At 48.8% G+C, this 25,384-nt stretch overlaps 3 protein-coding genes and 2 long non-coding RNA genes across 8 annotated transcripts in view; 3 read left to right on the forward strand and 2 right to left on the reverse strand.

Moving 5' to 3' along the window:
- Window positions 1-2,296, forward strand: part of SLC12A4 (solute carrier family 12 member 4) — a 60,699-nt gene extending 58,403 nt beyond the window's left edge. For both annotated transcript variants that reach the window (XM_069085698.1, XM_069085696.1), the window contains 2 exons: window positions 611-744; window positions 1,386-2,296. In XM_069085698.1, coding sequence (XP_068941799.1) covers window positions 611-744; window positions 1,386-1,477 — 226 coding nt within the window. In that variant the 3' untranslated portion in view covers window positions 1,478-2,296. The remainder of the gene's footprint in view (window positions 1-610; window positions 745-1,385) is intronic.
- LOC138159398 (uncharacterized) lies at window positions 112-6,026 on the reverse strand. Of its 2 annotated transcripts, XR_011167891.1 has the most exons (6): window positions 5,903-6,026; window positions 5,627-5,705; window positions 4,339-4,888; window positions 2,895-2,989; window positions 2,436-2,572; window positions 112-1,521 (listed from the first exon to the last, which is right to left on the reverse strand). It is a non-coding gene; the product is annotated as an uncharacterized lncRNA (long non-coding RNA). The 2 variants fall into 2 exon arrangements; XR_011167890.1 differs by lacking the exon at window positions 5,903-6,026 and having other exon boundaries at window positions 5,627-5,745.
- On the forward strand, window positions 4,437-10,970 carry LCAT (lecithin-cholesterol acyltransferase). The gene is made up of 7 exons (XM_069085699.1): window positions 4,437-4,571; window positions 5,148-5,315; window positions 5,909-6,065; window positions 6,560-6,675; window positions 6,919-7,014; window positions 7,112-7,336; window positions 8,206-10,970. Exons 2-7 carry the CDS (start codon window positions 5,159-5,161, stop codon window positions 8,925-8,927), a joined length of 1,473 nt encoding a protein of 490 aa, XP_068941800.1. The 5' UTR covers window positions 4,437-4,571; window positions 5,148-5,158; the 3' UTR covers window positions 8,928-10,970.
- On the reverse strand, window positions 7,242-13,704 carry LOC138159399 (uncharacterized). 2 transcript variants are annotated; one of them, XR_011167893.1, is made up of 5 exons: window positions 12,883-13,704; window positions 8,908-9,012; window positions 8,529-8,719; window positions 8,078-8,334; window positions 7,242-7,352 (listed from the first exon to the last, which is right to left on the reverse strand). It is a non-coding gene; the product is annotated as an uncharacterized lncRNA (long non-coding RNA). The 2 variants fall into 2 exon arrangements; XR_011167892.1 differs by having other exon boundaries at window positions 8,078-8,719.
- Window positions 13,705-13,829: 125 nt separating this feature from the next.
- PSMB10 (proteasome 20S subunit beta 10) lies at window positions 13,830-18,206 on the forward strand. The gene is made up of 8 exons (XM_069085703.1): window positions 13,830-14,094; window positions 14,429-14,516; window positions 14,676-14,773; window positions 15,117-15,257; window positions 15,447-15,562; window positions 16,264-16,322; window positions 17,722-17,873; window positions 18,021-18,206. Exons 1-8 carry the CDS (start codon window positions 14,039-14,041, stop codon window positions 18,130-18,132), a joined length of 822 nt encoding a protein of 273 aa, XP_068941804.1. The 5' UTR covers window positions 13,830-14,038; the 3' UTR covers window positions 18,133-18,206.
- Window positions 18,207-25,384: the final 7,178 nt, after the last annotated feature.

Raw genomic sequence — 25,384 nt, forward strand, 5'->3', positions numbered from 1 at the left:
GTCCCTCTGTTCAAGTATTCAAAGGGCTGGCCCTTGGGAAAGGGATTAGACATGATGGCAAAATTAGGGGCCATGGGTGGAAGCTGCAAAGAGGTAAATTAAGGCATGATGTTAAGAGGTTCTAGGAAGGGGAGAGAGAAGAGAAGGAAGGAGGGGAAGGGAAAGAGGGAGGGAGAGGACAGGAAGGGAAAGAGGAGAGGAATGAAGAGGGAGGGAGAGAAGGACCAGAAGGGAAAGAGAGGAGAGGAAAGAAGAGGGAGGGAGAGAAGGACGGGAAGGGAAAGAGAAGAGAGGAAAGAAGAGGGAGAGAGAGGAGAAAAAACAAAAAAGATGACCCCTTGTTGACTGTTGGCGGAGAGGGGAGTCTTGTCGGGCATGGCTTGGACCAGGTGGCCTGAGAGGTCTCCTTGCTGGGAGAGCCTGTGACTCAGTGTGGTTGGAGGGGTGGCAGGGTGTGGAGAGATGGATGGAGAGCAGACCACCAGGAGCTGGAGTGCCATTGTGGCCCACAAGGTGCAGGCAGAGGACCCTTCTGTACTTGGCACTGTCTCATATTTGGTCCCCTAGCAGCTGTGCCTGACCCTGGTCCTCTGACCTAACTCCTTCACAGAGATCAGTCGAATGTCCGAAGGATGCACACTGCTGTCAAACTGAATGAGGTCATTGTCAATCGCTCCCATGATGCCCGGCTTGTCCTTCTGAACATGCCTGGTCCACCCAAAAACAGCGATGGAGACGAGAACTGTATCCTTTGGGGATGAGTTTCTTGGGGGTGGCCTGGGGCTTTTGCAGGGTTTGGGTCCCTCGGGGCTCCCATCAAAGCCTTCTCTCTTGGCTCCAGTGGGAGGCTGTCCTTGGGGACGCTGACCACTGTCCTCTCTGGCTGGTGATGGAGCCAAGAGGCAGAGCTACAGGCTGACAGCTCAGGTCTTGAGGGGAGTTATCCTGGGTGTTCTGCCAGCTTTTATCACCCTGTGCTCAGTGCCCACCTCAGTCAGTGTAAATCCCATCTGTTACACCAGATGTCCAGAGGTAGGAATCACAGGTGTTACTACCCCCATTCTACAGATGGAGAAACTGAGGATCAGAGAGATTAAGTGATTTGGCGTCAGAGCTGGGATCTCCTGATTGGAAGCCACGCGCTTTTTCTGCTCTACCACCATCATAACCCTCTAGAAGCTGACAGTGTAGATGGAGAGATGGGTCATGTGCACATGAGGTGTTAGCCAATCTAATTATTGATGTGATTAGCACCTTGTAAGCAGTACTGACAGAACCACAGGGGGCTTCACGGCAGGGAAAGTGCCGCCTCCATCTTCACAAGAAGATGAAGAGGGTCTGGAGGGTCTGCGACGGCCCGGGTATGGCCCTTGACTCCCACTCAGACATGGAGTTCCTGGAAGTGCTGACGGAAGGTCTGGAGCGGGTGCTGCTGGTGAGGGGTGGGGGCCGTGAGGTCATCACCATCTACTCCTGAGCTGGGGCCCCCACCGGGGCCTCTCTGGCCAGCGACAGACACTCCTGTGCCAAACGGACAGCCACAGTTCCTGCTTCCCTTCCTGCCCCATCCCTTCTCGTTCCCCTCCACGGGGCTGAGGGTGAGAGCTGGGCATCCCCCAGGGTCCCAGCCCCTCCCACACTCCTCACCTCCCAGTTTCACCCTGTACCCACGGTGTCCGACTTTGAAACTTAACCCCTTGTAGACGAGGGCTCGGTGCAGTATGTTAGTGAGGGAGGGGCCATGGGGAAGGCCATTCCCAGAAACACTCTTGGAAGCTTTGCTTTGAGATCTGGGGTCAGGCCTTGAAGGCCGATCCCCAGGCCCCTTCCCTGCCCCCTTCTTCCTGACTCCCTGGACCCACTAGGCAGCGGGGAGGGTGTTGCAGAGGCAGTCCGGCTGGGCCGCCAGGCCCACCAGCAACAGAGACGGGAATCAATGAAGCTAAGAGAGATGACGATTATGTTAGCAGGTGGCCGTGGCCTGCTGGGGACCGCGCCCTATTTATTTGTGTATTTATTGGTCAAGAAGGTTGCCAGGGAGCAAGAGAGCAGAAAGATGCTTGGGGGGATGGGGAGGTTGCTCCCCTGACCATGGGCACATCCCTGCCCCCAGGAAGCTGCCGGGCTGTGCCAGGGAGGCCCCCGCTGGGCACCCCGGCCCTTCCTTCTCACCTGCCAGCCTGGGGAATGCAGACATTGCCCAGGAAACAAAAGTGGGCAAAGCAGAAAAAGGTCCCTGTGAGTTTGGCTGGTTATTTGTTTGTTTTCCCAATAAAACCTTGTTTACTGACTTCTACTCCCACCTTCTGGACCTGGCTTTTTTTCCTTCTTTTGCTGAGGGAGGGAGGGAGTATCCAGATGGAGACAGGCCAGTCTCAAAAACAGCTGTGAGGTCATCAGACTTGGCTCTGCCCCAGCCCAGCCCCCTCTCTGACCTTGCCTTTTGTTGATCCCTGGGTTGGTTCTGGCTCCTTCGCTGGAATCCAGGCCAGTTGTTGAGTGGGTGGAAATGTTTCACTTCCCCTTCCTGTTTTGGGAGAGTCTTCCCTGGGGACCAGCTCTAGAGACAGAACTTTAAAAAACCGTCAGAAACAGCTGCCTAATTTTATAGGAAAGTAAATTGTCCAGGGTACTACAGGTGGTAAGAATGCTGGGATTTGAATCCAGATCCTCTGCCTCAAATCGTGCATTCTGTCCACTATGCCCTGCAAACTTTTTTTTTTTTAATTTGGAGGCAGTCAGGGTGAAGTGACTTACGAGGGTCACACAGTTAGTGTTTGAGGTCTGATTTGAACTCAGGACCTCCTGAGGCCAGGGATCCATTATGCTACCTAGCTGCCCCTGTGCTCTCTTCACCCCTCCCTTGTAGATACACCTCCCTCCCTCTGAGGTACCTGCCAGACACAGTCCTTTCCTTCACTAAAAGTGAAATGTTCCTTGGAATGGCCAAACCAGCTGGGTTACATGAATGTAATGCAGCATTCTTGAACTGTTTGAAACAATTAAAGTGAAAGTTTCAGAGAAGGTGGAGAGCAAAGGAGGCAGAACCCAGAACACAACATACACAATAGCTGTTAACAACGACAATGTAACAACAACAATTGTTAGTATTTCTATGGCATTGTAAGGGTTGCCAAGTACTTTACAGATATTTTCTCATTTGATCCTCAGCAGCCCTGCTGTTATTATCCCTATTTTAAAGAAGAAACTGAAGTAGACTTTCCCAGGCTCACACTGCTAGTAAGGATCTGAGATGGGATTGGAACTCAGGGCTCCCTGACCCCAGATACAGTGTTCTATCCACTTTGCTGGAAAAAGTGAAACATGACGGTGTGTAATTATAATGATCCAAGCTTTGGCTCTGGATAAGAGCTGAAAAAACACACCTCCCATCTTTGTAGAGGTGAGGAACTACGGGTATGTAATGTTGCATACTCTTATTGTCATTTTTATGATGTCATGGCATAGCCATGAGCACTGAATATTCATTCCTCCAGTTATTTTTTCATTTTTTAGTAAATAGTATTTTATTTTTTTCCAGTTACCTGTGAAGATAATTTTAAACATTTTAACAAGATTTTGAGTTCCAGATTTTTCTCCCTCCCTCCCTCCCTTCCCCCTCTGCAAGATGGCAAGTAATTTGATATAGGTTATACATGTTGTATATACTTTCAAATGCTGTTGGTTTTAAGCACAACTCCCATCTTTGCAAAGGTGAGGAATTATGGGTACATGAGGGTGCATACACCTTCAGATGCAGTTGGTTTTAGACACATTTATCTTTGCAGAGGTGGGGAACTACAGGTATATAATGTTGCATACACACATACTGAACTGCTTTTTTCTCCTTTTTAACCTTTGTCATAAAGTATGGCTCACTGGGCAGAAGGAAGAGAAACATGTTCAGAAATGGAAGTGATGTAAAAACAAAAGAAATAAGGACTGGACCTGAGATTTCATTGTAAAAGATGCTAATAAAAATTAGATTAAAAACAAATGCAGGGGCAACCAGGTGGAACGGTGGGTAGGCACCAGCCCTAGAGTCAGGAGGACCCAAGTTCAAATGTGACCTCAGACACCTACTAGCTGTGTGACCTTGGGCAAGTCACTTCACCCCACTTGCCTCCCCCCCCAAAAAAAAACACCCAGCACAAACAAAAACCCCCAAATGCAAAGTAAGAGGTAGCACGCTCCAGTTAATCAGGAAGCAATTTAGTGAGTGCTACTTACTAGAACTCTTTTGGGCCCTTGGGGAGATTTTTTTTAACGGGAAAGTACAGACTTGGACTAGATTCCTAAGGATCATAAGGTCTTGGACTGAAAGTAATAGTGGCTCACATTTCATAGTGATCCAAGATCTGGGAAGCATGTGGCGTATGCTCAACAGCAACAAAAACCTCTCAGGGTGGTTGGGCAGATCAAGGAAGCTTAGCACAGGACTGGCGCTGTGTGGATGTTGGCCGCCATCATCTTCGTCATCATTCTCTACAAGGATCTGAGGACATCTCAGGCCAGTCTCACTTTTTAGAGGAAGAAGCCGCGGTGCTTAGAGATCGTGCCTTGCCCGAGTCGTAAGTGATCTGAGGGGGAATTTGAACCCACGCTCCCCTGGAAGGAGCCTGCTCGCACAGCAGGGATGAGGGCACCGAGTCATCCTGTCCCATTACTAAGAGCAGCCTGTTACAGAGGAGGACGCCTAGGCTGAGTGGTTAGGTGATTTACCCGGGGACGGGGACGCATAGCTAGTTAAGCCTCTGAGGAGGAATTTGAAATCGAATCTTCCTGACTGAGGGCAGCGCTCTACTGGCCCTCTTTGTGCCATCACAAATGACAAGGGCTGAGTCCCGGCTGGCTGTGCTGGTTTGCTGGCTTCAGTGTGTCTGAATACCTAGGGAAGGTCCCAAGGTCAGTGCCCTGGTCAGTTTTCCCACATTTTCCCAGCCTCCCCCAGCTCCCTCCCTCCTCATGTCCCCAGTCCCCTCCCACTGCCCCCAGAACACCAAGTCCCAAGCCTTCCCAAGCCTTCCCATGCCCCACGCCCAGGTCCTCGGGGTTCCTCCAGCAGCTGCCCTCCTCCAGTCCCTCCCCCTGCCACCCACAACCCCTCCACTGATAAGGAGCCCAGCCCTGGCCTGTGTTTGCTCCAGGCACGGGAAGCATGGGGCTCCTGGGACGGCTGGACTGCCGCTGCTCCCTCCTGGGCTTCCTCCTCCTGTCCCCCTCGGTCAGCTCCTTCTGGCTTCTCAACGTCCTCTTTCCCCCAAGCTTCACCCCCAAGGCTGCCCTCAACAACCACACGAGACCTGTGGTGCTTGGTAAGGCTGCCCCCGGCCCCACCCCTCCCACCTGGGCCACAGAGGGTGAGGGCCTGGGGAAGGAGGGGGCAGGGAGCTGGGTGAGGGGCTCAGCCTAGCGGGTAGAATCGGCGCTCTAGCTCTGCAAAGCAGCGTCTGCTTTTCCAGCCCACTCCTAACCCAATGGCCCAGCTTGTGGCATGAGGGAACGGGAAAGGACGTCCCCTGGGGCCGTGGGCAGGGACAAAGGGAGGGAGTCCTGGCTGGGGAGGGGGGCGGACCTGGGTCTCCTCTTCCCCTCCCACCCCAAACCCCACTGATCCACACGTCACCTCATAATCTCTGGTGGCTTCTTGTCCCGGGCCCTGCTGAGACTGTTTGCTCCATCCTGGACTTTGGCTGAGGCCGGCCCTGGAGGGAAGAAAAGGGATGTTTGTGTTTGTCTATCTCTGTCCTAGGTGGGGGTCAGGGACAGTCTCCCCCCTCCCTCCCGCCCCCACTTCCTGGTGGGAGCCCAGGGTATAGTGTTACAATGTCCACCTCCTCCTCCCACAAGGGGGAGAGCAAGGGGGGTGGGGGGTGATGTGTGAGGGTAAGAGCCCTCCTACCCATAGTGCCTGGCTGCTTGGGGAACCAACTGGAGGCCAAGCTGGACAAGCCAGATGTGGTCAATTGGCTGTGCTACCGAAAGACGGACGACTTCTTCACCATCTGGTTCGACCTCAACATGTTCCTGCCCCTCGGGGTAGACTGTTGGATTGACAACACTAGGTGGGCCCCAGACGCACACTCAGCCCCTCCCCACACCAAGCTCCCCAACCCCCCCCCCAGGCCCCTCCCCACACTCAAACACACTTTAAGCTTGGCACACTGACATCTGTTGGTTCATTAGATCCATTAGATCCACTGAGAGGTTGCCACCTTCCTTGTAGAGAGGAAGTGACCCCAAAGTAGGACTCTCCTCAGGCCGTGTCTGAGTGGAACACATCCAGTACAGCAGCCCAGGTCACCCCGGAGGCGGGCCAGCCCAGCCTGTGAATGACCAGGTGTGCTGACCACACCACCCCGTGGTCATCCACACCTACATGCGCTTCCCTCCTCTCTGCACACATGCACGCACATCCTACCTTGGAATACCTGCATGCATCTACCTCACACCCAGAGTCATGCCAACACATACACACACACACATACACAAACACGCACACACACACGCACACACACACTCGCTCTCTGGAGGCTGAGCCTCCTTCTTGACTCTGCAGGGTGGTCTACAACAGGACCACAGGACAAATGTCCAATGCCCCGGGTGTGCAGATCCGGGTCCCGGGCTTTGGCAAAACCTTCTCTGTGGAGTATCTGGACCCCAACAAACTGGCAGGTAAGCAGATGTAAGGCTGGGGGCCCAGGCTGATTCCGTGAAAGCCTGGAAGGAACTCCATGATGCTTGTCACCCAAATCCTAGTCCCCTTGGAGAGAAAGAGTCCCAGAAAACCCATATTCTGGAGGTTGGGTTGGAAGGGGGAGGTGAGGCAACAAACACCCTGTGGGTTCTGCTCAAGGGGTCCTGCATACCCCTAGAACTGTAATTAACCCTCTATCCTGTATCTCCACCCCAATGAAGGCTATATGCACACACTAGTGCAAAATCTCGTCAACAATGGCTATGTGCGGGATGAGACAGTTCGGGCTGCACCTTATGACTGGAGACTGGACCCCAGTGAGTAGGGCTGGGGTTGTAGGGAGAAGGCATTGGGCAGGGATGGAAGCCCGGAGCAAGGGGTCCGGGCTGGGGTCTCACACCTCTCTGGCCCCAGCCCAGCAGGAAGAATACTTTAAGAAGCTAGCAGGGCTAGTAGAAGAGATGTACACCACCTACGGGAAGCCCGTTTTCCTCATCGGACACAGCTTGGGCAATCTCCATCTGCTCTACTTCCTTCTGAATCAGCCTCAGGCCTGGAAGGACCGATACATCGACGGCTTCATTGCACTGGGAGCCCCCTGGGCTGGCTCTATCAAATCCATGAAGGTCCTAGCTTCTGGTAAGGACATCAGCCACTGAGACCCAGGGAAAGACAGAAATGCATACACATAAAAATCCTCAGAGACACCTCTGGGACACCTACAGATCCCCTCAGATACAGAGCCAACCCCTCTTACCAAAACACACAACCAGCCCCCAGCCACATATCCCTCCTATACAGGTCATACATATGTATATACCGATTCCCATGGATGCACAGAAACACATCCTGATGTACATATGTACATATATGTATAGCAGATATAATCCTTTTAGGAGTGGATGGAGATTTTCTGGAGTCCCCTTATGTCTGTGACACCATTGGAGATTTGCCTCCTGAACCCCTCCCAGGACTCTTAGCAGGGGAGGGGCACTGGAGGGACACAAAAAAGAGACAGGTGTTGAGTCTGACAGTGAGGGAAAATAGGAGTGTCAGAGTCCCAGGGCTCTGTTCTGAGTCAGGTCAAGTTCAGGGTCTGGGTCAGCATCTCATGTCCAAGCCTGTGCCTGAGCCTGAGGTATGCTAAGGGCCAGGTGGTCAGGAAACATTTTACAAGTACCAACCATGTGACAAACACTGAAGATACAAAGAAAAGGCAGAAGACAGAGTCTGAAGCAATTTGAGGTCTGTGCTCAAGCCTGAGCAAGGCTGTGACCCATCTGGTAGTTTAGGGAGAAGGTCAGGGTTCGAAGCTGGGATTTGGGGTCCATGGATTTGTGTGTGGTTGAAGCAGAGTGTGGGTGGGATCTGGAGTCATACCTGGGATCAGAGGCATGGATTGGGTTTGGAGGTAGTGAGTGACGGGGGCTGGGTTTGCGGTCCTTGGCAGGTATAGCACTGAATTCTGGGATGGGCCCTGAGTCCCTCACTCCGTACTCTGTTCACAGGTGACCACCAGGGCATCCCAGTCATGTCAAACATCAAACTTGGAGAGGAGCAGCGGAGGGCCACTGCCTCGCCGTGGATGTTTCCCTCCCGCCTCGCGTGGCCTGAGGACCACGTCTTCTTCTCCACACCTAAAGTAAATTACACCTTTCAGAACTTTGAGCGCTTTTTTGCAGACCTGCACTTTGAAGACGGCTGGTACATGTGGCTACAAACACGCGACCTGCTGGCGGGGCTACCTGCACCAGGCGTGGAGGTCTACTGCCTCTACGGGGTGGGGCTGCCAACCCCCCACACCTACATCTATGACGAAGGCTTCCCTTACAATGACCCCGTGTCCGTTCTCTATGAAGATGGTGATGACACTGTGGCCACGCGTAGCATGGAGCTCTGTGCTCGCTGGCATGACCAGCAGCCCCAGCCAGTCCACGTGTTCCCAGTCCCTGGCTTGCAGCATCTCAACATGGTCTTCAACAACCAGACACTGGACTACATCAACTCCATCCTCTTGGGTACCTATCGAACGAAAGCCACCAAGGACTCCCACCCAGACCCTGCCTCCACCAAGGACTCCCACCCAGACCCTGCCCCCACCAAGGACTCCCACCCAGACCCTGCCCCCGCCAAGGACTCCCACCCAGACCCTGCCCCCGCCAAGGACTCCCACTTGGCCTCAACCCCTAAAAACAAAAAAGGTCACAGACCACATATGGGGGGTGAGTAGTCTGCTCCAGGTGGCCAAAAGGGCAGACGGCACCACATCCCTCCAAAACTTGGCTCTGCTCCTGACTTTGGGTCTACAGCCCTGCCTGGGATTGAGGAGACATCAGACAACAAGAATAAAAACCTCTTCTTTGAAGGCCAGCTCTGGAGTGACTAGGGAGGAAGAAGAGTCTGACTCTCTGGAAGTGGGAGGAAGAGAACGATAATAAACATTTATTAAGCATGTATTGTGTGCAGAGCCCTGTGATAGGCAATGGGGGATGAAGGAGAGATATAAAGTTTAGACAGGAAAGCATCCCTGTGGTTTTTATAGTCATAGAGAGATAAGACACAAGTGTATCTATGAAACATAATATGACATGATAAATGCATTTATATATGTAAAACTACCCCAACCACATGATTAGAAATGCATGTTATAAAGGCTGGCCACAACATTCAATTTCTAGACCTAGTGACTTTTTTTTTCTGAGACCTCATTCCTCTAGAGTTTTCTGCAGCTTTCTACACTGAAGACCTCCATCCCTGTGATTTTGAGCCACCAGTTTCATAAGAACAAACTTCCTCCACAACCCTCAATTATCTGGGCCCTCATTCCCATCCTCACTCTGAACTATCAAAGCCCAAACAATCACCAAGCCAGGCTTGGATGGGACCTATTGTTGGTCAATCAGTGAGAGCCAGAGTGATTTGGGTTTAAGGCATGGTTAAATAGCTCCGTTTGAATCCCAATGGTCTTCACCAAAGCCTGGTTTTCTAGTGCTGCATTTCAAGAAATCATAAATGAAACTACATGGGGCAAAAAAGTCCTCTCCCAGATCGATTTTTTTTCCTGAGTAGGTAAAAGAGGCCATTTTTTCCTCATTTCTTACCTAACCTTAATCATTGAATGGGTATTGCCTCAGACAAACTGAGACCTGGGAAAGACCTTAATTTAAAAAGGCCAACTCCTCCCACTGTATCCGGGGCCATCTCCAGTCGTCCCAATCTATGTCTTGTCACTGGACTCAGATGGCTCCGGAGGAGAGGGGGAGACTAGTGACTTTTCACATTCCTGCCTCACTTAAATTCAATTCACCTGCAAGTCATGGCATCACTTTTCTGATGTCATGGTCCTCTTCGAGAACAAAGGACAAACAACAGTTCCCTCTGCTTCAACCATAACCTCCCAATGTCCAACTCCAAATCTGCTCACCCCTTCCACCATGCCCTCTATGGAATTTTTGTCCACGATTCACAAACTTCCTTTCATCTTAAACTTTTTCTCTCGCCATCTCCTAGCTCTCCCTGAGATGGCTCTTTCTGGATGTCCCTGCATCTCTGACCCATCCTTCCAGTACTGGCTTCACTTTCTTCCTTACCCCAGACTCACTGGTCATGGTAAGGAATCAGAATATTCCTTACTCCCAATTGCTACTTCCAGATCCTCTCTCTATTACAGTCACTCAAGGAACCTCTTCATTTTTGAAGTTTGTGCAATCAAAATGTATTACCCAGTCAAGATACTGATAACCATTATCTCCCAATCCCCAAGACATTCTCCCTCCTTTCTAAATTCTAAAAACCAGGCTCATAGCCTACTTCTCCACCCCTGCCTTATTTCTAGGACACTTCATCACACATTTTAAAAATTCAATTTTATTTTATTTTCAGTTCTGAATTCTTTCTCTCTCCTCTCTTTGACCTCATCTATTGAGAAGTCAAGAAAAATAAGACCCATTATAAATGTACATAATTGTGCAAAACTAATTCTTACGTTAACTATGTCCAAGATCTTAAGAAGGAAGGTAAAGAATATATGTTTCCATCTACACTCAGAGTGTATCAACTCTCAGTCTGGAAGTAGATAGCATGTTTAATCATGAATTCTTTGGAATTATGGTTGGTCAGAGTTACTAAGACTTTCACAGTTGATTATCTTTATATTATTGCTGTTACTGTATAAACTATTCACCTGGTTCTGTTCATTTCATTTTAAAAATAATTATACTTTTTTTTTTTTACAAAATACAATACCTATTCTTATTAAAAATTATAAAAAGTGTAGGAATAAGTGGAGTCTTTTTCAAAATAATAATAAGTATCTATCTAAAATGAAGAATAAGCATTATCTGTAATGGGATAAGCTAAAAGTCTTCCTGGTAAGATTAGGGGTAAGGCAAAAATACCCCCTATTATTAAATATTGTATTAGAAATATTAGCCATAGGGGTGGCTAGATGACACAGTGAATAGAGCACTGGCCCTGGAGTCAGGAGGACCTGAGTTCAAATCTGGCTTCAGACACTTGACATAATTACTAGCCATGTGACCTTGGGCAAGTCACTTAACCCCAATTGCCCTCCAAAAAGAAAAAAAAGAAATATTAGCTATAGCAATAAAACAAGAAAAAGAAATTAAAGGAATAAAAATAGGCAATGAGGAAACAAAACTATCACTCTTTGTAGATGATATGATACTATACTTAGAGAACCCTAGAGAAGCAACTAAAAAACTAGTTGAAACAATTACCAACTTTAGCAAGGTTGCAGAATATAAAATAAACCCATATAAGTCATTAGCATGTTTACATATTATCAACAAAACCCAGCAGGAAGAGATAGAACAATTCCATTTAAAATAACTACAGACATTGTAAAATACTTGGGAATCTACTTGCCAAGACAATGTTCTATATGAACACAATTACAAAACACTTTTTATACAAATAAAGACAAATATAGGGGCGGCCAGGGGGCTCAGCAAGTAAGAGCATCAGCTCCAGTGTCAGGATGACCTGGGGATCAAATCCGGGCTCAGATACGTAGCACCACACCCAGAAATAACTGGCCATGTAACCTTGAGCAAGTTACTTAACCCCGATTGCTTAAAAAAAAAAAAAGACAAATATAAACAATTGGAGAAATATTCATTGCTCATGGGTGGACTGAGCCAATATAATAAAAATAACAATTCTACCTAAATTAATTTACTTATTCAGTGCTATACCAATCAAACTACCAAAGAATTGTTGTATAGAACCAGAAAAAAAACAATAACAAAATTCATCAGGAAGAACAAAAGGTCAAGAATATCAAGGGAATTAATTTTTAAAATTGTGAAGGATGGTGTCCCAGCAGTTCCAGTTTTCAAACTATATTACAAAGTGGTTTTCATATTGGGGGTGGGGGCAGTTTTCTTTTTTTTTTTTTTTAAAGCAATTAGGTAACTTGCTCAAGGTTACACAGCCAGTTATTTCTGGGTGTGGTGCTGAGTGTCTGAGCCCGGGATTCGATCTCCAGGTCATCCCAACACTGGAGCCATGCTCTTACTCGCTGAGCCACCTGACCGCCCCTGGGGCAGTTTTCTTTACAGGCCTGAAGCTCTAGGGTCTCCCATTAGCCATTTAAGAAATCTCACTTTCTCTGGAACCCAATTCTCATCTGAGCTTCCCCTGCCAAGCCATGTCTCCCTAATGTAAGCCTCACCCTTGTGTCATCCTTCAGGAAACTACATGAGCCTACTTTGGGTAAGGGTGTCACAAAGGTAACAGTTTTTTAAAAAACAGAATAAGTAAAGGTCGTCTGATTTATCAGTTAAGAGGTTGTTAGGAACCTTGGAGAAAGAGGTTTCCATTAATTGGTACCACAGGAAGCTAGACAGCAAAGGGGGTAAAAAGTAAGGTAGTGTGATTGTAATGGAATATTAAAGACAAAAAGTACAGACAACTTTTTGTAGGAGTTAGCTGAGACAGGTGGATGAGTCAGGCCAACAATTTGAGGGGATAATAAAGCTTTTCCTCAGGTTAGTGGACATCTGGGCATGTCCATAGTGGTGGGGGGAAAGTCAGAGAGTTAGAGAAAAGGGAGAGAGGAGGAGAGGAGGGGAGAAAGAGAGACAGAAAGAGAGAGACAGAGACAGAGAGAGAGAGACAGAGACAGAGAGAGAGAGAGATGGAGAAAGGGGTAGGTCACTTACCCTTAGAGATTTTTATTCTCTCAAATGGCATAGGAGATTCTTCCCAACAAGAGACAGCTAGGTGACATATCCAGTGGATAAGCAATGGACTTGGCTTCAGGAAGACCTGAGTTCAAATGTCCCCTTGGTTACTAGCTGTATGACCCTAGACAAATCATGTAACTTCTGCCTACCTCAGTTTCCTCCCCTGTAAAGTGGAGGTAATAATAGCATCTACCTCCTTTTGCAAACCTAAATGTGCCATATATATACATATATATATACACACAAGTTGTTAGATTTTTACCAGGATGGGTCTGGGTGAGGCATCTCAGTTTGAACAATCTGAAACCAACTGATGTCCCCCGTGACATGTCTCCTGAGCGGGAGGTAACTAGCTCGTCACTCTCTATGCTTTCTGTCCCTGTGGGAATATACGCTGTTTCCATCCTGACTCCTGGATTCAACTTCATTATACGTAGGACCAACATCTATGCCCGATGGAGAAGAAGGCAAGGAGGGGAAGGGGATGGAACCTTTGGACAGGATAAGAATCGTAGATCGCCTGAGGTGGAAGGGACCTCAGAGACCAATTTCAACCCCTCATTTCAGATAAGGAAACTGTGTCAAAGAGAGGCAAAATTACTTCTCCTAAAGTCACTTTATGAGTCATTAAGATAACTGAAGAGGGGCAGAGACACCCTCCCAGGGTCACCCATCCCAAGAGGGGCTCCTCCAGCCCCCCACACACCCCGCCTCACCCCGAACTCAGTAATGGTAGCAGAGGTGAATAAGAAGCAGGCAGATCCTGCCTTCGGTGCTTCTAGGGATGGGGTCCCCATGCTGGGATGGGACATGGGGGAGGGATAGGTGGGAGGGAAGGACACTCCTTTAGAGCTCAGGCAGCCTCCCTGCTCCACACCTTCTTCCACCCCTCAACTGTCCCAGCCCCTCCTCCTTCAGCAGTCAAGGTGAAAGTGAAAGCTGAAGTTATAAGAGAAGGAAGTGTCCACATTAGTCGTGCACAATCCCCTCGCTGTCCTGCAGGAGCCTCTCGACCCCAGCACCTCCTTGCCCCTTCCTGATCTCCCCAACCTTTCCAGCCTCCTCTTTGGCACACCTGCTGAGCCTGGAGCTCTTCCCCAGCTGTCCGCCTCACGTCCACCCAGCTCAGACCATGCTGCACTCATCCTGGGAGCCCCAGGGGGGCTTCTCCTTCGAAAACTGCCAGAGGTAAGAGGAAGCCAGGCCAAGTTTGGGGACCTGGTCCAGGACTGGGAAGGGAAGGGATCGTGTCGTCCCTGATCCCCTCTCTGAAGACTTCGGGTATGTTGCTTTGAATTTCTGGGAAAGGAAAAGTGAAACTTGGCTAGGTGGCAGAGGGGTGGGGGAATCTTGAGAGGTTGATGCAATTCTTAGATGAAAGTTCCTGTGGGCAGGGGGAAGGAGGGAAGCCATGAAGAATCCTAAACTGGATAGAAAGGGCATATGTTCAAGGAGTTAGAGAGACCCCTCTAGTGTGGTTCCTGGCTCCAAGGGGTCTTCTCTTCCTTTCCCCACACCTCAGAAATGCATTTCTGGAGTCTTCCCTAAAAGGACTCCGTGCCCCCCATGCCCGTAAAACTGGCACCACCATCGCTGGCCTTGTGTTTCAGGTGAAGTGGGGCTGGGAGATGGGGCGGGAATGAGAGGGACACATCAGCTGGGGGCTGGGGGGGGGATGGCTGTGAGGGGAATTGATTTTGGGGGAAGTATAGAGATGGTGCCAGTAGGGTACTGAGGGCTGGAACTAAGCCCTGACCTCTCTTTTGTAGGAGGGAGTCATCCTTGCGTCAGACACCAGGGCCACCAATGATTCAGTTGTGGCCGACAAGAACTGTGAAAAAATCCACTTCATCGCCCCCAACATCTAGTGAGTCACCCCCCCCCCCCAGCCGGGTGTCTCCCCTCTTCATCTCCAGCTCCCTCCTCCTTAGTACATAAGGAATCAGAGCTGGAGGGAGCCATAATTAGCCAGCCCTCTCATTTTACAAATGGGGAAACTGAGTCCACAGGGGAGGAAATGAGCTATTGGCAAAGCAGAGATTCAAAAAACAAAATCAAAAACCTAGCTGTCTGGCTCCAAACCCAGGGCTCTTTCCATAATCCATACTAGCTGGCCTTTCGCTTCAGGCTTCACTCCCAGACCACCACAATCCTTGTTTAGCTCGACCTCCCCTACAAGTCTCTTTCTCTAATGCTCACTCTCCCCTCAGCTGCTGTGGGGCAGGTGTGGCAGCAGATGCAGAGATGACCACGCAAATAATGGCGTCCAACATGGAACTCCACGCTCTGTCCACCGGCCGGAAGCCACGCGTGGCCACTGTCTCACGAATGCTTCGCCAGATGCTCTTCCGGTGCCGTGGGAGTTTGGGGAGGGAAGGTTAAGAAGAGATTTGGGAGGTGTGAGAAGGAAGCAAATAGAAGGAATACTTGGGATGGGGGCAGGAAGATAAATGGGGTGGGAGGCAAGAGCTGGAGGCAAATAGGGCTGGTCTGGGGAACCTGGGCATGGGGAGAAGACATGATGAGATTTTTCCCTACAGCTACCAGGGCCATATTGGGGCCTCCCTGATTGTAGGGGGAGTGGATGTCACAGGCCCCCATCTCTACAGTGTGCATCCCCATGGCTCCTACAGTCACCTCCTCTTCACTGCCATGGGTGAGTCCTAATCAGACCTCCCCCTACCCCCAGATCTCAGTTAGAAAACACCCAGAGGCCATCTAGTCCATACCCCGATTTTATAATGAGAAAACTGAGGTTCAAAGAGTTTAGGTAATTGGCCCAAGGTCACATAGGAAGTACATAGTCAGGATTCAAATCCAGGGCCTCCAACCTCAACCTAATACTCTTTCCACTTTGCTTCCTTAGACAGGATGCCGATAATTGTTGGGAAGGGTTTCTTTGCATTCATTCTAAATCTGTTCCACTGTTCCATGGCAGCTAGCCTTGGAGTCAGGAAGAACTGAGTTCAAATCCTTTTCTTACTAGCTGTGTGACCCTAGCCCAGCCTCAGTCTTGGTTTCTTCATCTATAAAATGGGTTAATTAATAGCACCCTATTTCCCAGGGTTGATGTGAGGATCCAAGTGAAATACTGTGTACTTTGTAAACTCTAAAGTGCCATATAAATACTAGGTATTATTATTAGAGACCTCTGAGACCAAATATCCCTAAGGGTATTTACCCAACTCCACCCCCTCACCCCCACCCCAATAATAGCCCTCCCAGTCCTTTGTGTATGTGGCAGCAGACAGGACAGGAGGTATGCCTTGAGGGACTGTGGAAGGGGAAGAAAGCTGAGGGAGGCTGCCTAAGACCTAGCATTGCTCACCAGTACTCTCCTCCCTCATCTTCCAAAAGGCTCTGGACAGGGACCTGCCATTTCTGTGCTAGAGGATCGCTTCAAACCAAATATGACGGTGAGAGTTCCCTTCCCCATCCTCATCCTCACCCCCACAGCTCCCTCCAGTCCTCTCATTCCTCTCTACCCACTGCTGTGCTGAAACCAGCTTCCTTTACCATGGGGAACGCTTGGTGCTATCTGTACTATGTGTGGGGAATGTTTTTCTTATTGCAAACCCATCAAAGACAAGTCCCTGGGCCTGACTGAGAACCTGGGGGATATGGGAAGAAGCTGCAGCACATTCCCTGGATCCATCCACCACCTCCCCTGCTCTGTAAATGAGCTGAAAGGTAGACGCTTCCTTGGCCAGGAAATGAGAACGCATTAGGGGGCTGGATAGTGGGAAAGCCCAGGACAGCTTAGAAATGGGAAGAGAAGGCAGCCTGCTCTGAAGATAGAAGGCTTATAAAACACTCTGCCAATCTTAGAGTATGTGTGTTCCCCTTTAGACAGGAGAGAGTGGGCACACTGTAGATGGACTATAGGGATTTTTTGGGGGGAGGGGTTCCATAGGGCCTGCTTGCTCCCAGGGGCAGAGCTAGGTTCAATGGGTGCGAGGTGTAGAGAAGCAGATGAGAGTGCAGAACAGGTGAAGAAACCCTGCTTCATTCAAGGGTAGAGAGAGCCCCCAGCCCCCACCAAGGCAGAGTGAAGGGCAGGCACAGGGCCTCTGAGATTCTGCACCCAGACACTCATACCTTCAGGGCCTTTTTGTTCTGGTTTGGTTTGACCTTGGTTTCCCAGTGAGAAATTCAGAAGGTCTTTTTTTTTTTTTTATTATTATTATTATACTGGTGAAAGGTCTTATCTCGATGCAACCGCCAATGTGCCTAAAGTGCTTGAGATTGGCAAAGCCCTTTCCTCAGAACCCTATGAGAGAGGCAGCCTCATTAAATAAAAGGACTTTGTCCACACTTGGGGTAGGCTGGGCTGGAGAGATCATAGTGCCTTAAGAGGCTTGGTGGGAAAAAGGCAGATCACCTTCCTGAAGAGAACACAAGAATGAAACCTAGGGAGAAAGATCAGAGGAGGAATGGGAGATGCAAGGAGGAATGGATGGGTGGATATGGGGGAAGGGGGCAGACTGGGACGGATGATCCCTTTCCTCACCCCTTCTCTGTCCCCCTCACTTTCTTCTGCTCTGTTCATACTCTCTTCCCTTCTTCCATCCCCTTCATCTCTCTGCTCCCTCACTGTCCCCCTTTGCCATCTTCACCTCTATGTCCATTCAATGCCTCTTCTCTTCCTTCATCTCTGTCCCCTCATCACCTCCACTCACCTTCTTCCTTCCTGCTTCTATGTCCCCTCATTGACTGCCTATCCCTTCTCCTCTCAATCCCTTTATTTCTATACTCACTCCTTCACCTCAATTCTCCTTTCCCACCTCTGGCTGTCCCCTCCCATCTATCTCCCAGCTGGAGGAAGGCCAGCAGCTGGTGGTAGAGGCAGTAACTGCTGGGATCCTGGAAGACCTGGGCTCAGGAAGCAATGTGGATGTGTGTGTGATCACCCAGGCTGGCACCAAGATCCAGAGGGCAGTGAGCACCCCAGCTGCTCTCTCTAAGAGGTGAGGAGTCAGGTACCAGGCAGGGGGAGAGTGTGTGGTGGTGGGAAAGAAGAGATCAAGGACGGGCTGGAGGGATGGGGAGAAACATACTGGGGAGAGCAGAAAGGACATGACAATACATTGTCTGCCCCATCCCCTACTTCTTAGGCAGGGCAAGTATGACTATCCAAAGGGTACTACAGCCGTAATGAAGGAGACTGTGATGCCTCTCGTGTTGGAGATGATTGAGGAGACTGTGCAGACAATGGAGGTGGAGTGAGGTAGCCCTAGTGGTCACAGGGTCACACCCTAAAGCATGGAAAACTTCTGGGAAAATAAAAGTCTTTGAAATGAGCTCTAAAGAAGTCTGAGAGTTTTCTGGTCCCTGCACCCCCTCATGGCAGGAGTAAAGGGGCCATACTGATGCTCAGAGAGATGGCTTGGCACATGTAGGTGCTTAATAAATAATTGATTGATTAATTGATTGGGGTGGCCAGGGTGGCAGGGAACAGCCCTAGGGGTAGCTGAAGCCCAGGACCTGCTCCCCAAGGTTTCCTCTAACAAACCAAACTCTGCCCCCCCACCCCCTCACTAGGACTTCTCTTACTTCAACTCAGGTAAATGCTGGGGATTACTTTACTGAGTAATCACTGAGAAATAGGGCAAAGAGGAAGCTGTAGGGCTGGAGAAAGCAGAGGCCAAGAACCCTCTGAGGGTACCTCTGGCCTGAGGAGCCCTCCTGTCCTGGTCACCCTAAATCTGGAGTACTGAGTCAAGTCCTGAACTCTATCTACTGTTTAGGAAGTTCACCAATAGTCAGGATGGGGAGGGGATGGAACACACAAGAGGGTCGGCTTAAGGAACTGGGGATGGCTAGCCTGGAGACGGGCTGAGGTGGAAGTGGCCATCCTCAGGTGCTCTGAAAGAAGGCTTGATCTTGTTACCTTGGCCCCAGAGTAAGAATTAGAAGCAAAGGGTAAAAATTAGAATGGCAGATCTGAGTTTAAAATGGGAAAAAAATTCCCTACTATTAGAGTTGCCTAAAAGTGGAATGAAAGTATATGGTCTAGTAGAGACAGAAACCATTTTAAAGTCAGGAAGACCCTGAGTCCTGCTGCTGATGTATGCAGGCTGGTTAGCATTGGTGAAGGGGCTCTCCTTACCTGGAACTCTTTATACCAATAAAGCCCCAGTCGCAGATGGAATGATCTGCCCTGAGGCATTCAGAGTTCCCATCTGGGGAGGTCTTCAGTAAGGGTTGTATGGTCACTTGACAGGGATGTTATTTATAAAAACATCTTTGTAACATGCTGCCTGTATTCTACGACCATCTCTACCTCCTGCCCACAGAAATCTTGGGCTCTGCCCCTGGAACCACCTTGAGCTCTGAAAGGTGAGTTTTAACCTTCTTGCCCAGAACCAGGCCTCTAGGCCTTGGGCTTGTGGACAGCCTGCCTTCCAGGTACCCTTTCTATGTTGTCCTCCCCTTCTAGAAGAGCTTTTTGAGAGCAGGGACTGTCAGGTTTACCCATACTTGTATTCCCAGAGCTTAGCATAATACCTGACACATAGTAAGCAAGTAACAATTGATCTAGAGCACCCAGGTGGCACAGTAGATAGGAATTCAGGGCCTGGGTTCAGGAAGACTCCTCTTCCTGAATTCCAACTCTGCCCCAGACACTTATTAGTTGTGTGACCCTGAGCAAGTCACTTAACCCTGCTTGCCTCAGTTTCCTCATCTGTAAAATGAACCAGAAAAGGAAATGGCAAACCACTCTAGTATCTTTACCAAGAAAACCCCAAATGGGTTCACAAAGAGTCAGATATGACTGAACAACAACAAATGATCTATCTTTTTATCCATCCCTTTTTATCTCTATCCATCCATCTCTCTGTATCTATATACCTATCTCTTTCTCTATCCATCCGTCTCTATCTCTCCATCCATCTCTTTCTCTATCCTTCCATCTATCTGGGATTCCTCTCAGGTGGGAGCTAGATTAGTTGACCTTCAAGATTCCTTCCAATTCAGATTCAATGACTTTATATTTGACACCACAGGTCCCTCCCCAGAATACAGGCTGCTTTGAAGCTTTGAACCCTACATATTCCTTTCTATGACTAATGTTGATAGGCATCTACTTTTTTTCCCTGACCCAACTCATATTCCTAGGCAGTTGCCTAGGGCTTAAGTGAGGTTTAACTTTGCCTCTCATGCTTCTTCCCATCTAGTCCTCTGTTTGAGCTCTAAAAGGCAATTAGAGATATGAGACTGGAAGTCAAGAAAAATGGGGTTGCATAAATAGATATGAGAATCATTATCACAGAACTGTCCCAACCCCTATTTGTAGGGAGCAGGGAAGCAGCCAGCGGACAAGGAGAGATTGAAGATTCCTGTGAGGGAGTAGGATGATAGATGACAAGATAGAATGGGATCATTTGTACAGCTAAAGGGGTTTTCCTTGACAAGAAGGGCCGCCTCTTCACATTAGATAGCAATGAAAGAGGAAATATTAGGGAAGATATCTAAGTGATATGAGATGAGGAATGGGAGAAAGAGGGAGCTATCAGTAAATTATTTCCATTTTTTCAAACAAGGTTTTCAGCTGAGAGAATGGAGGGAAGGGGTGCCAAGGAGGGCTTGAGCAGGGATGAAAAGGTTTAGAAGAGTCACTGTGGTGAGTGGGAGAGTGAATCCAATAGGGAGGGATGAAGAGATTGCCCTGATGCAAAAAAAAAAAAAAAAACAAAAAAAACAAATATAGACAAGATAAAACTGTGGTGAACCCACTCAACTTGTTTCCGTGATTTCCTCCATCTCCATTCGGCAGCATATGAATGGCAGCAAAGGCAATGGACAGTGGGAATACTACAAGTATTACTGGACTTGTGTTTGGCAAGGGATGAAGCGACAAGGGACTTGAGGACAGAGGAAGTATAGAGTTGAACTGACTCACTGAGGGGTTCAGATAGGAAAGGGAAAAGGGGTGACAGTGCAGGGGTGACGGCCTGGGAAAGAAGTGAGGGGAGGAGGGAACTGATAAGTAAGTCACAGTGAACAGGGTAAGGGATCACAAGGCAGAAGGAGATTAGACAAAGGCATTCCAGAACTCATCAACATGGAAGTGGAACATCTATGGGTGATGGGAAGACCAAGGGTGTGACAACTCCATAGGAGCTGAAGCAGATTTGGGGAGGAGATCGTGGGAAGTGAGCAGACCGAGGAGTTAGAAAGACTATCAATGTGTATATTGAAAAGCTCTAATTTGAGGACTGGAGTTGGGGTGAAGAGAAAGACAGTGAGCCAGGCATTGAACTCAGTGAGGAAGGAAGAAGAATGTTGGGGGGGGGTAGAATCAGCAAATGACAGCCACCAGAATCTTAACTGAGTGATCAACTTGGATTGAATGGACCTCAAAGAAGGACACTGTGATTTCAACAGTTCTACAATCTCCCAGTTATCACCGCAACCCTCTCAAACTGTGCATTTCAGAGAAGGTGCTGCATTGCTTTGGAAGAGTTTCCTCACCTGAGTTCCCCAGACAGATGAAATCCCAGCTACAGATTCCATCCCCATCTACCACTTCTTTTTTGACCCTGGACAAGTTACTTCTTGTCTCTGAGTCTCGTTTGCAAAATGGGGAGGGTGGAACCATGGATAACTCTGATCCTTCTTACAGATATAAATGCAATGAGTTTCATCTCTGAAGGGAGCCAAGGCGGGGCTACTGCAAATTTATATGAAGAGAAACAAAATTACGAGTCACCAGGAAGTGAATCTTGGGGTTCCCTATTTCTTCTTTGACCCTTGACAGAGACATCCTGCTTGCCAGGCTGATGGCTGATATTGGAATAGGGCTTTGGGGGTACAGCAGTGGTGGCTGCAGGCTGCCACAGCCAGGGCACCTGCCTGCCTATCTAACATACTAGTTTAACATACTACATGCCCAGAGATGTTGACTTCCTGGTCCTGGTAATGTGGGGATCATTCAACAGAGAAAAGAAATTCCAGATGTTGGGCGAGGGCAGAACCATACATGTATGCTTTTAGTATCTTTGAGTGGTATTTCACATCATTTTCTGCGTAGATTCAGAGGGTGATCAGCTTTAGGTTTTTAGCTGATTATAATGACCTTTAGAGCTGAGATGCAGGGCAATGGCATGTACCAGAGAGACTGAGAAGACCATTTGGCTAGTGGCTCGATTACAGCGCCACCTGGTGAACGATGCATTCTCTTGATGAGTAAACATACTGCCTTCCTGATTCAGGCTGCTTACACTATCTCAATGCACTGAGTCTCACAGCATATAAGTGTTACCTATGCTCCTGAGAGAACTTGGAAGCACCACCGATCCCTTGAGTATAACCAGCCAATTAAGGCTGCCTTTTTTTTTTTTTGGAAGGGGGAAGGCAGGGCAATTGGGGTTAAGTGGCTTGCCCAAGGTCACACAGCTAGTTTTTGTGTTAAGTGTCTGAGGTTGGATTTGAACTCAGGTCCTCCTGACTCCAGGGCCTGTGCTCTATTCACTGCGCCACCTAGCCACCCCTAAAATAAGGGAATTTGTTTTGCATGACTATATATATATATATATTATATAATTCCACCCTCCAAAAAAAGTCTGAAAAAATAGATAAACATGAAATCAGGGCTAGTCCTCAGTCAGCCTCAGGGGTCACAGTGACACCCTTCACAGGGGTCCCATGTACACCAGTCTCACCTCCTGCTTTGTTCTCTAGAAACAGAACTCAGCTTTGAAATCTGCTGTGTGGGCATCCTCCTCCCTCTTTCTCCACCTCAGTTCAAGAACACGGACCCCAGGGCAGCCTTAGGAGGTGGAGGCAGCCCTGTTACAGTCTCCAGGACCCAAACTTCAGGCAGGTCCACCAGCTCAAGCTTCAGCAATGATCACAAGTGGGCTCCAGAATTAGGGAAAGGAGCTTATATACTGGTTTGGGTTTCTGAGAATCTGGAACCAAACCTCCATTTCTCTGTGGTCAGAGGACCTAGCTTATGCTCTTAGGCTGTGTGACTATAGGCAAGTCAGTTAACACCTCTAGGTGTCAGACTCCACAATCTGTGAAATGAAGGGGTGGATCAGACCCTAACAGCAGCGAACATTTAGGCAGCATTCACTAAGCACTAGGCACTGTGCTGTCTACAATCATTACCTCATTCCGTCCTCACCACAGCCCTGGGAGGGAGGTGCTATTATCATCCTCATTTTGCAGAAGAGGAAATTGAGGCAAACAGAGGCTTAGTGATTTGCCCAGGGTCACACAGCTAGCGTCTGAGACTAGACTTGAACTCAGGTCCACTGGCTTCAGGCCCCATCTTCTATCCACTGCACCACCTAGCTGCCTCTAGAGGACCTCTGATTCTTCCTTCTGGCCCTAAATCTATGAGCCTAGGCTGATTCTGAGGCAGCTGACCATGATGGAACCCTGCTTTAATCTTTCAGTGATGTAAATGTAACCCACCCTCTGTCCCCAGATCTACCTTTTAACTCCCACCGGGGTCTGGGGTCCTCTGAGCAATGCTAACTCCAACTTCCACTTTCCTTGGGTTTTATACAAGCCCTCAGCAATGTCTCCACCACCTACAGTCTAACACAGGACAGTGAATTCAAAGCCTCCTGGCTTCCCTGAAGCCCCGGCTAAAATCCCACCCGCCTTCTATGAGCCCCCTCAATTCTAGTGTCTTGACTGTTAATTATTTTCTATTTTTCCAATATGTGGTTTTTTGGGGTACATATTTATTTTGTTTATTGTCTCCTCCGTTAGACTTTGAGCTCCTTGAGGGAAGGGACTGCCTTTTGCCTCTTTGTATCCCCAGAGCTTAGCACAGTGCCTGGTATACAAGAGGCGCTTAATCAATGCTTATAGATCGACAGACTGACAAAGCAAAGGCATTTACAGAAATGGAATAGCATAGCTGCAACAAAACTTTCCTGCCGTGTGGTACATAAACCTGGAGTGCAGTCTCCCATAAACATCAGCGGAGGAGGGTGAGCACACACAGAATACACTGGTAGACAAACACACATGGCCAAGGCGACTCACAAATGTCATGTTCCAGGGCCCTGATATTTTTTTTTAGGGTGTGTGTGTGTGGGTGTGTGTAGGTGTGTGTATATGTATGTTTGTGCATGTGTGTGTAGGTGTATGTATATGTATGTTTGTACATGTGTGTATTGTGTGTGTGTCTAGTGCTACTCCCCTTGGGCACAGCAGCCCCCCTGAGCATGCCCCTCCCATGGACTCTGATGGGTACAGAGTAGAAATATTGTGGAGGTTGCCCTGCAGGAATGTGGGGGGGAGGAGAGAAATCCTACCCCACTCCCACATACTCCACCCTGACAGACTCCAAAAGAGGCTGGAGGGAAAAGATGAAGAGCCTGGTCCTTTATCCAGAGCTGACTCTCTTTCTGACTGCCAGAAAGAGTCCCTCAGACAATCCTGCTCCTCCTGCCTTGACTGACTCCAGCAGCTGGCAAGTTTGCTTGTCAAAGACCCACAGGGGTTCAGCTGGTCCTTCAGCCATCCAATGGCTAAGCACCAGTCAAATCTGATGGAGGGATTTCTGCATGCTCCCCAGGGGCAAAGAAGTATAAACTCCCCTACACAAGGGGGAAGGGGGGGGCGGGAAGGAGGATTTAACTTGTTTCTAAAGCATTTAATTCTCTGAATTTCTGAGGTAACCTTAAATCATGTACCTGATCTTATTCAGAAAGAAAACCATGTCCCAGCCTTCTGCCCACCTCCTATTCTAGTAACTGGGAAACAGTTCAAAGACTTGGTTCTTCATCCTTTTCCCTCTTCTCCTGCCAAAGGCTGACAGCCCTTGGAGGGCTCCCCAACATCAAACTCAGGAGCAGAACCATGTCTAAAACTGAGAAGCCCTCCCAGCCAGAGGCACACCTTGAAATTTCCAGTAGCTGCCCCTTTCCCAAGTATGGTACACACACAAACAACACCCAGAGGTCCTCTGACCCTGGGCTAACTGCCCTCCACGGGTCAGGACTGGCCATCTCTCCATTCTAAGAGGCTGAGCATAAATGTCCTAACTCTGAGGAAGAAAGAGCCTAACTCTAGCCACAATCTGACCCCTCAAGATCTCCACCTTCCTGTAGCCTGCCTGTATTACCCACCATTAACCCCAGCTCCTCTGAGTCAAAAGCTTTTATGACCTATCTTTTTTAAAATCCTGGAAGCGGCTGGCAGGACTTTGAGGCATTACTGCCTATTAACAAACCCCTTAGAAACTGTGCTAACAGATTCCTTCCTGCCACTCACCTATGTTGGGCCTGAGAAACTGGATCAGTGAGAGGGGAGGGGAAAGGGAAGGGCCCAGACTTCTCTGTGTCCAGGGTGGGGAATTACTAAAAAGGAGAAAACCAACTTCTCCCAGGTCCTTCCTCTTTTGTAGGAAAAAATTAAATGCCAGCTAAGTGAGGAACAGGTCAAATTTTCCTAAAGGGGCCATCCCTTTAGGTGAGCTTTGGCACCCTGCTCCTGTGGTGACCCAAAGCTG

This window comes from Petaurus breviceps, unplaced genomic scaffold (genome assembly GCF_028583685.1).
Source record: "Petaurus breviceps papuanus isolate PSGF00001 unplaced genomic scaffold, PetGlider_PUasm1.0 176, whole genome shotgun sequence".
NCBI lineage: Eukaryota > Metazoa > Chordata > Mammalia > Diprotodontia > Petauridae > Petaurus > Petaurus breviceps.

What these genes read in the sequence shown, in the direction of transcription:
- LCAT (XM_069085699.1), top strand. Translation starts at nt 5,159, where the DNA reads ATGGGGCTCCTGGGACGGCTGGACTGCCGCTGCTCCCTCCTGGGCTTC. An exon ending in CACGAGACCTGTGGTGCTTG is followed by an intron (nt 5,316 to 5,908) that starts GTAAGGCTGCCC and finishes TCCTACCCATAG; the next exon opens with TGCCTGGCTGCTTGGGGAAC. An exon ending in TGACTGGAGACTGGACCCCA is followed by an intron (nt 7,015 to 7,111) that starts GTGAGTAGGGCT and finishes CTCTGGCCCCAG; the next exon opens with CCCAGCAGGAAGAATACTTT.
- PSMB10 (XM_069085703.1), top strand. Translation starts at nt 14,039, where the DNA reads ATGCTGCACTCATCCTGGGAGCCCCAGGGGGGCTTCTCCTTCGAAAAC. An exon ending in CCTCCTCTTCACTGCCATGG is followed by an intron (nt 15,563 to 16,263) that starts GTGAGTCCTAAT and finishes ATCTTCCAAAAG; the next exon opens with GCTCTGGACAGGGACCTGCC. An exon ending in GCTTCAAACCAAATATGACG is followed by an intron (nt 16,323 to 17,721) that starts GTGAGAGTTCCC and finishes TCTATCTCCCAG; the next exon opens with CTGGAGGAAGGCCAGCAGCT.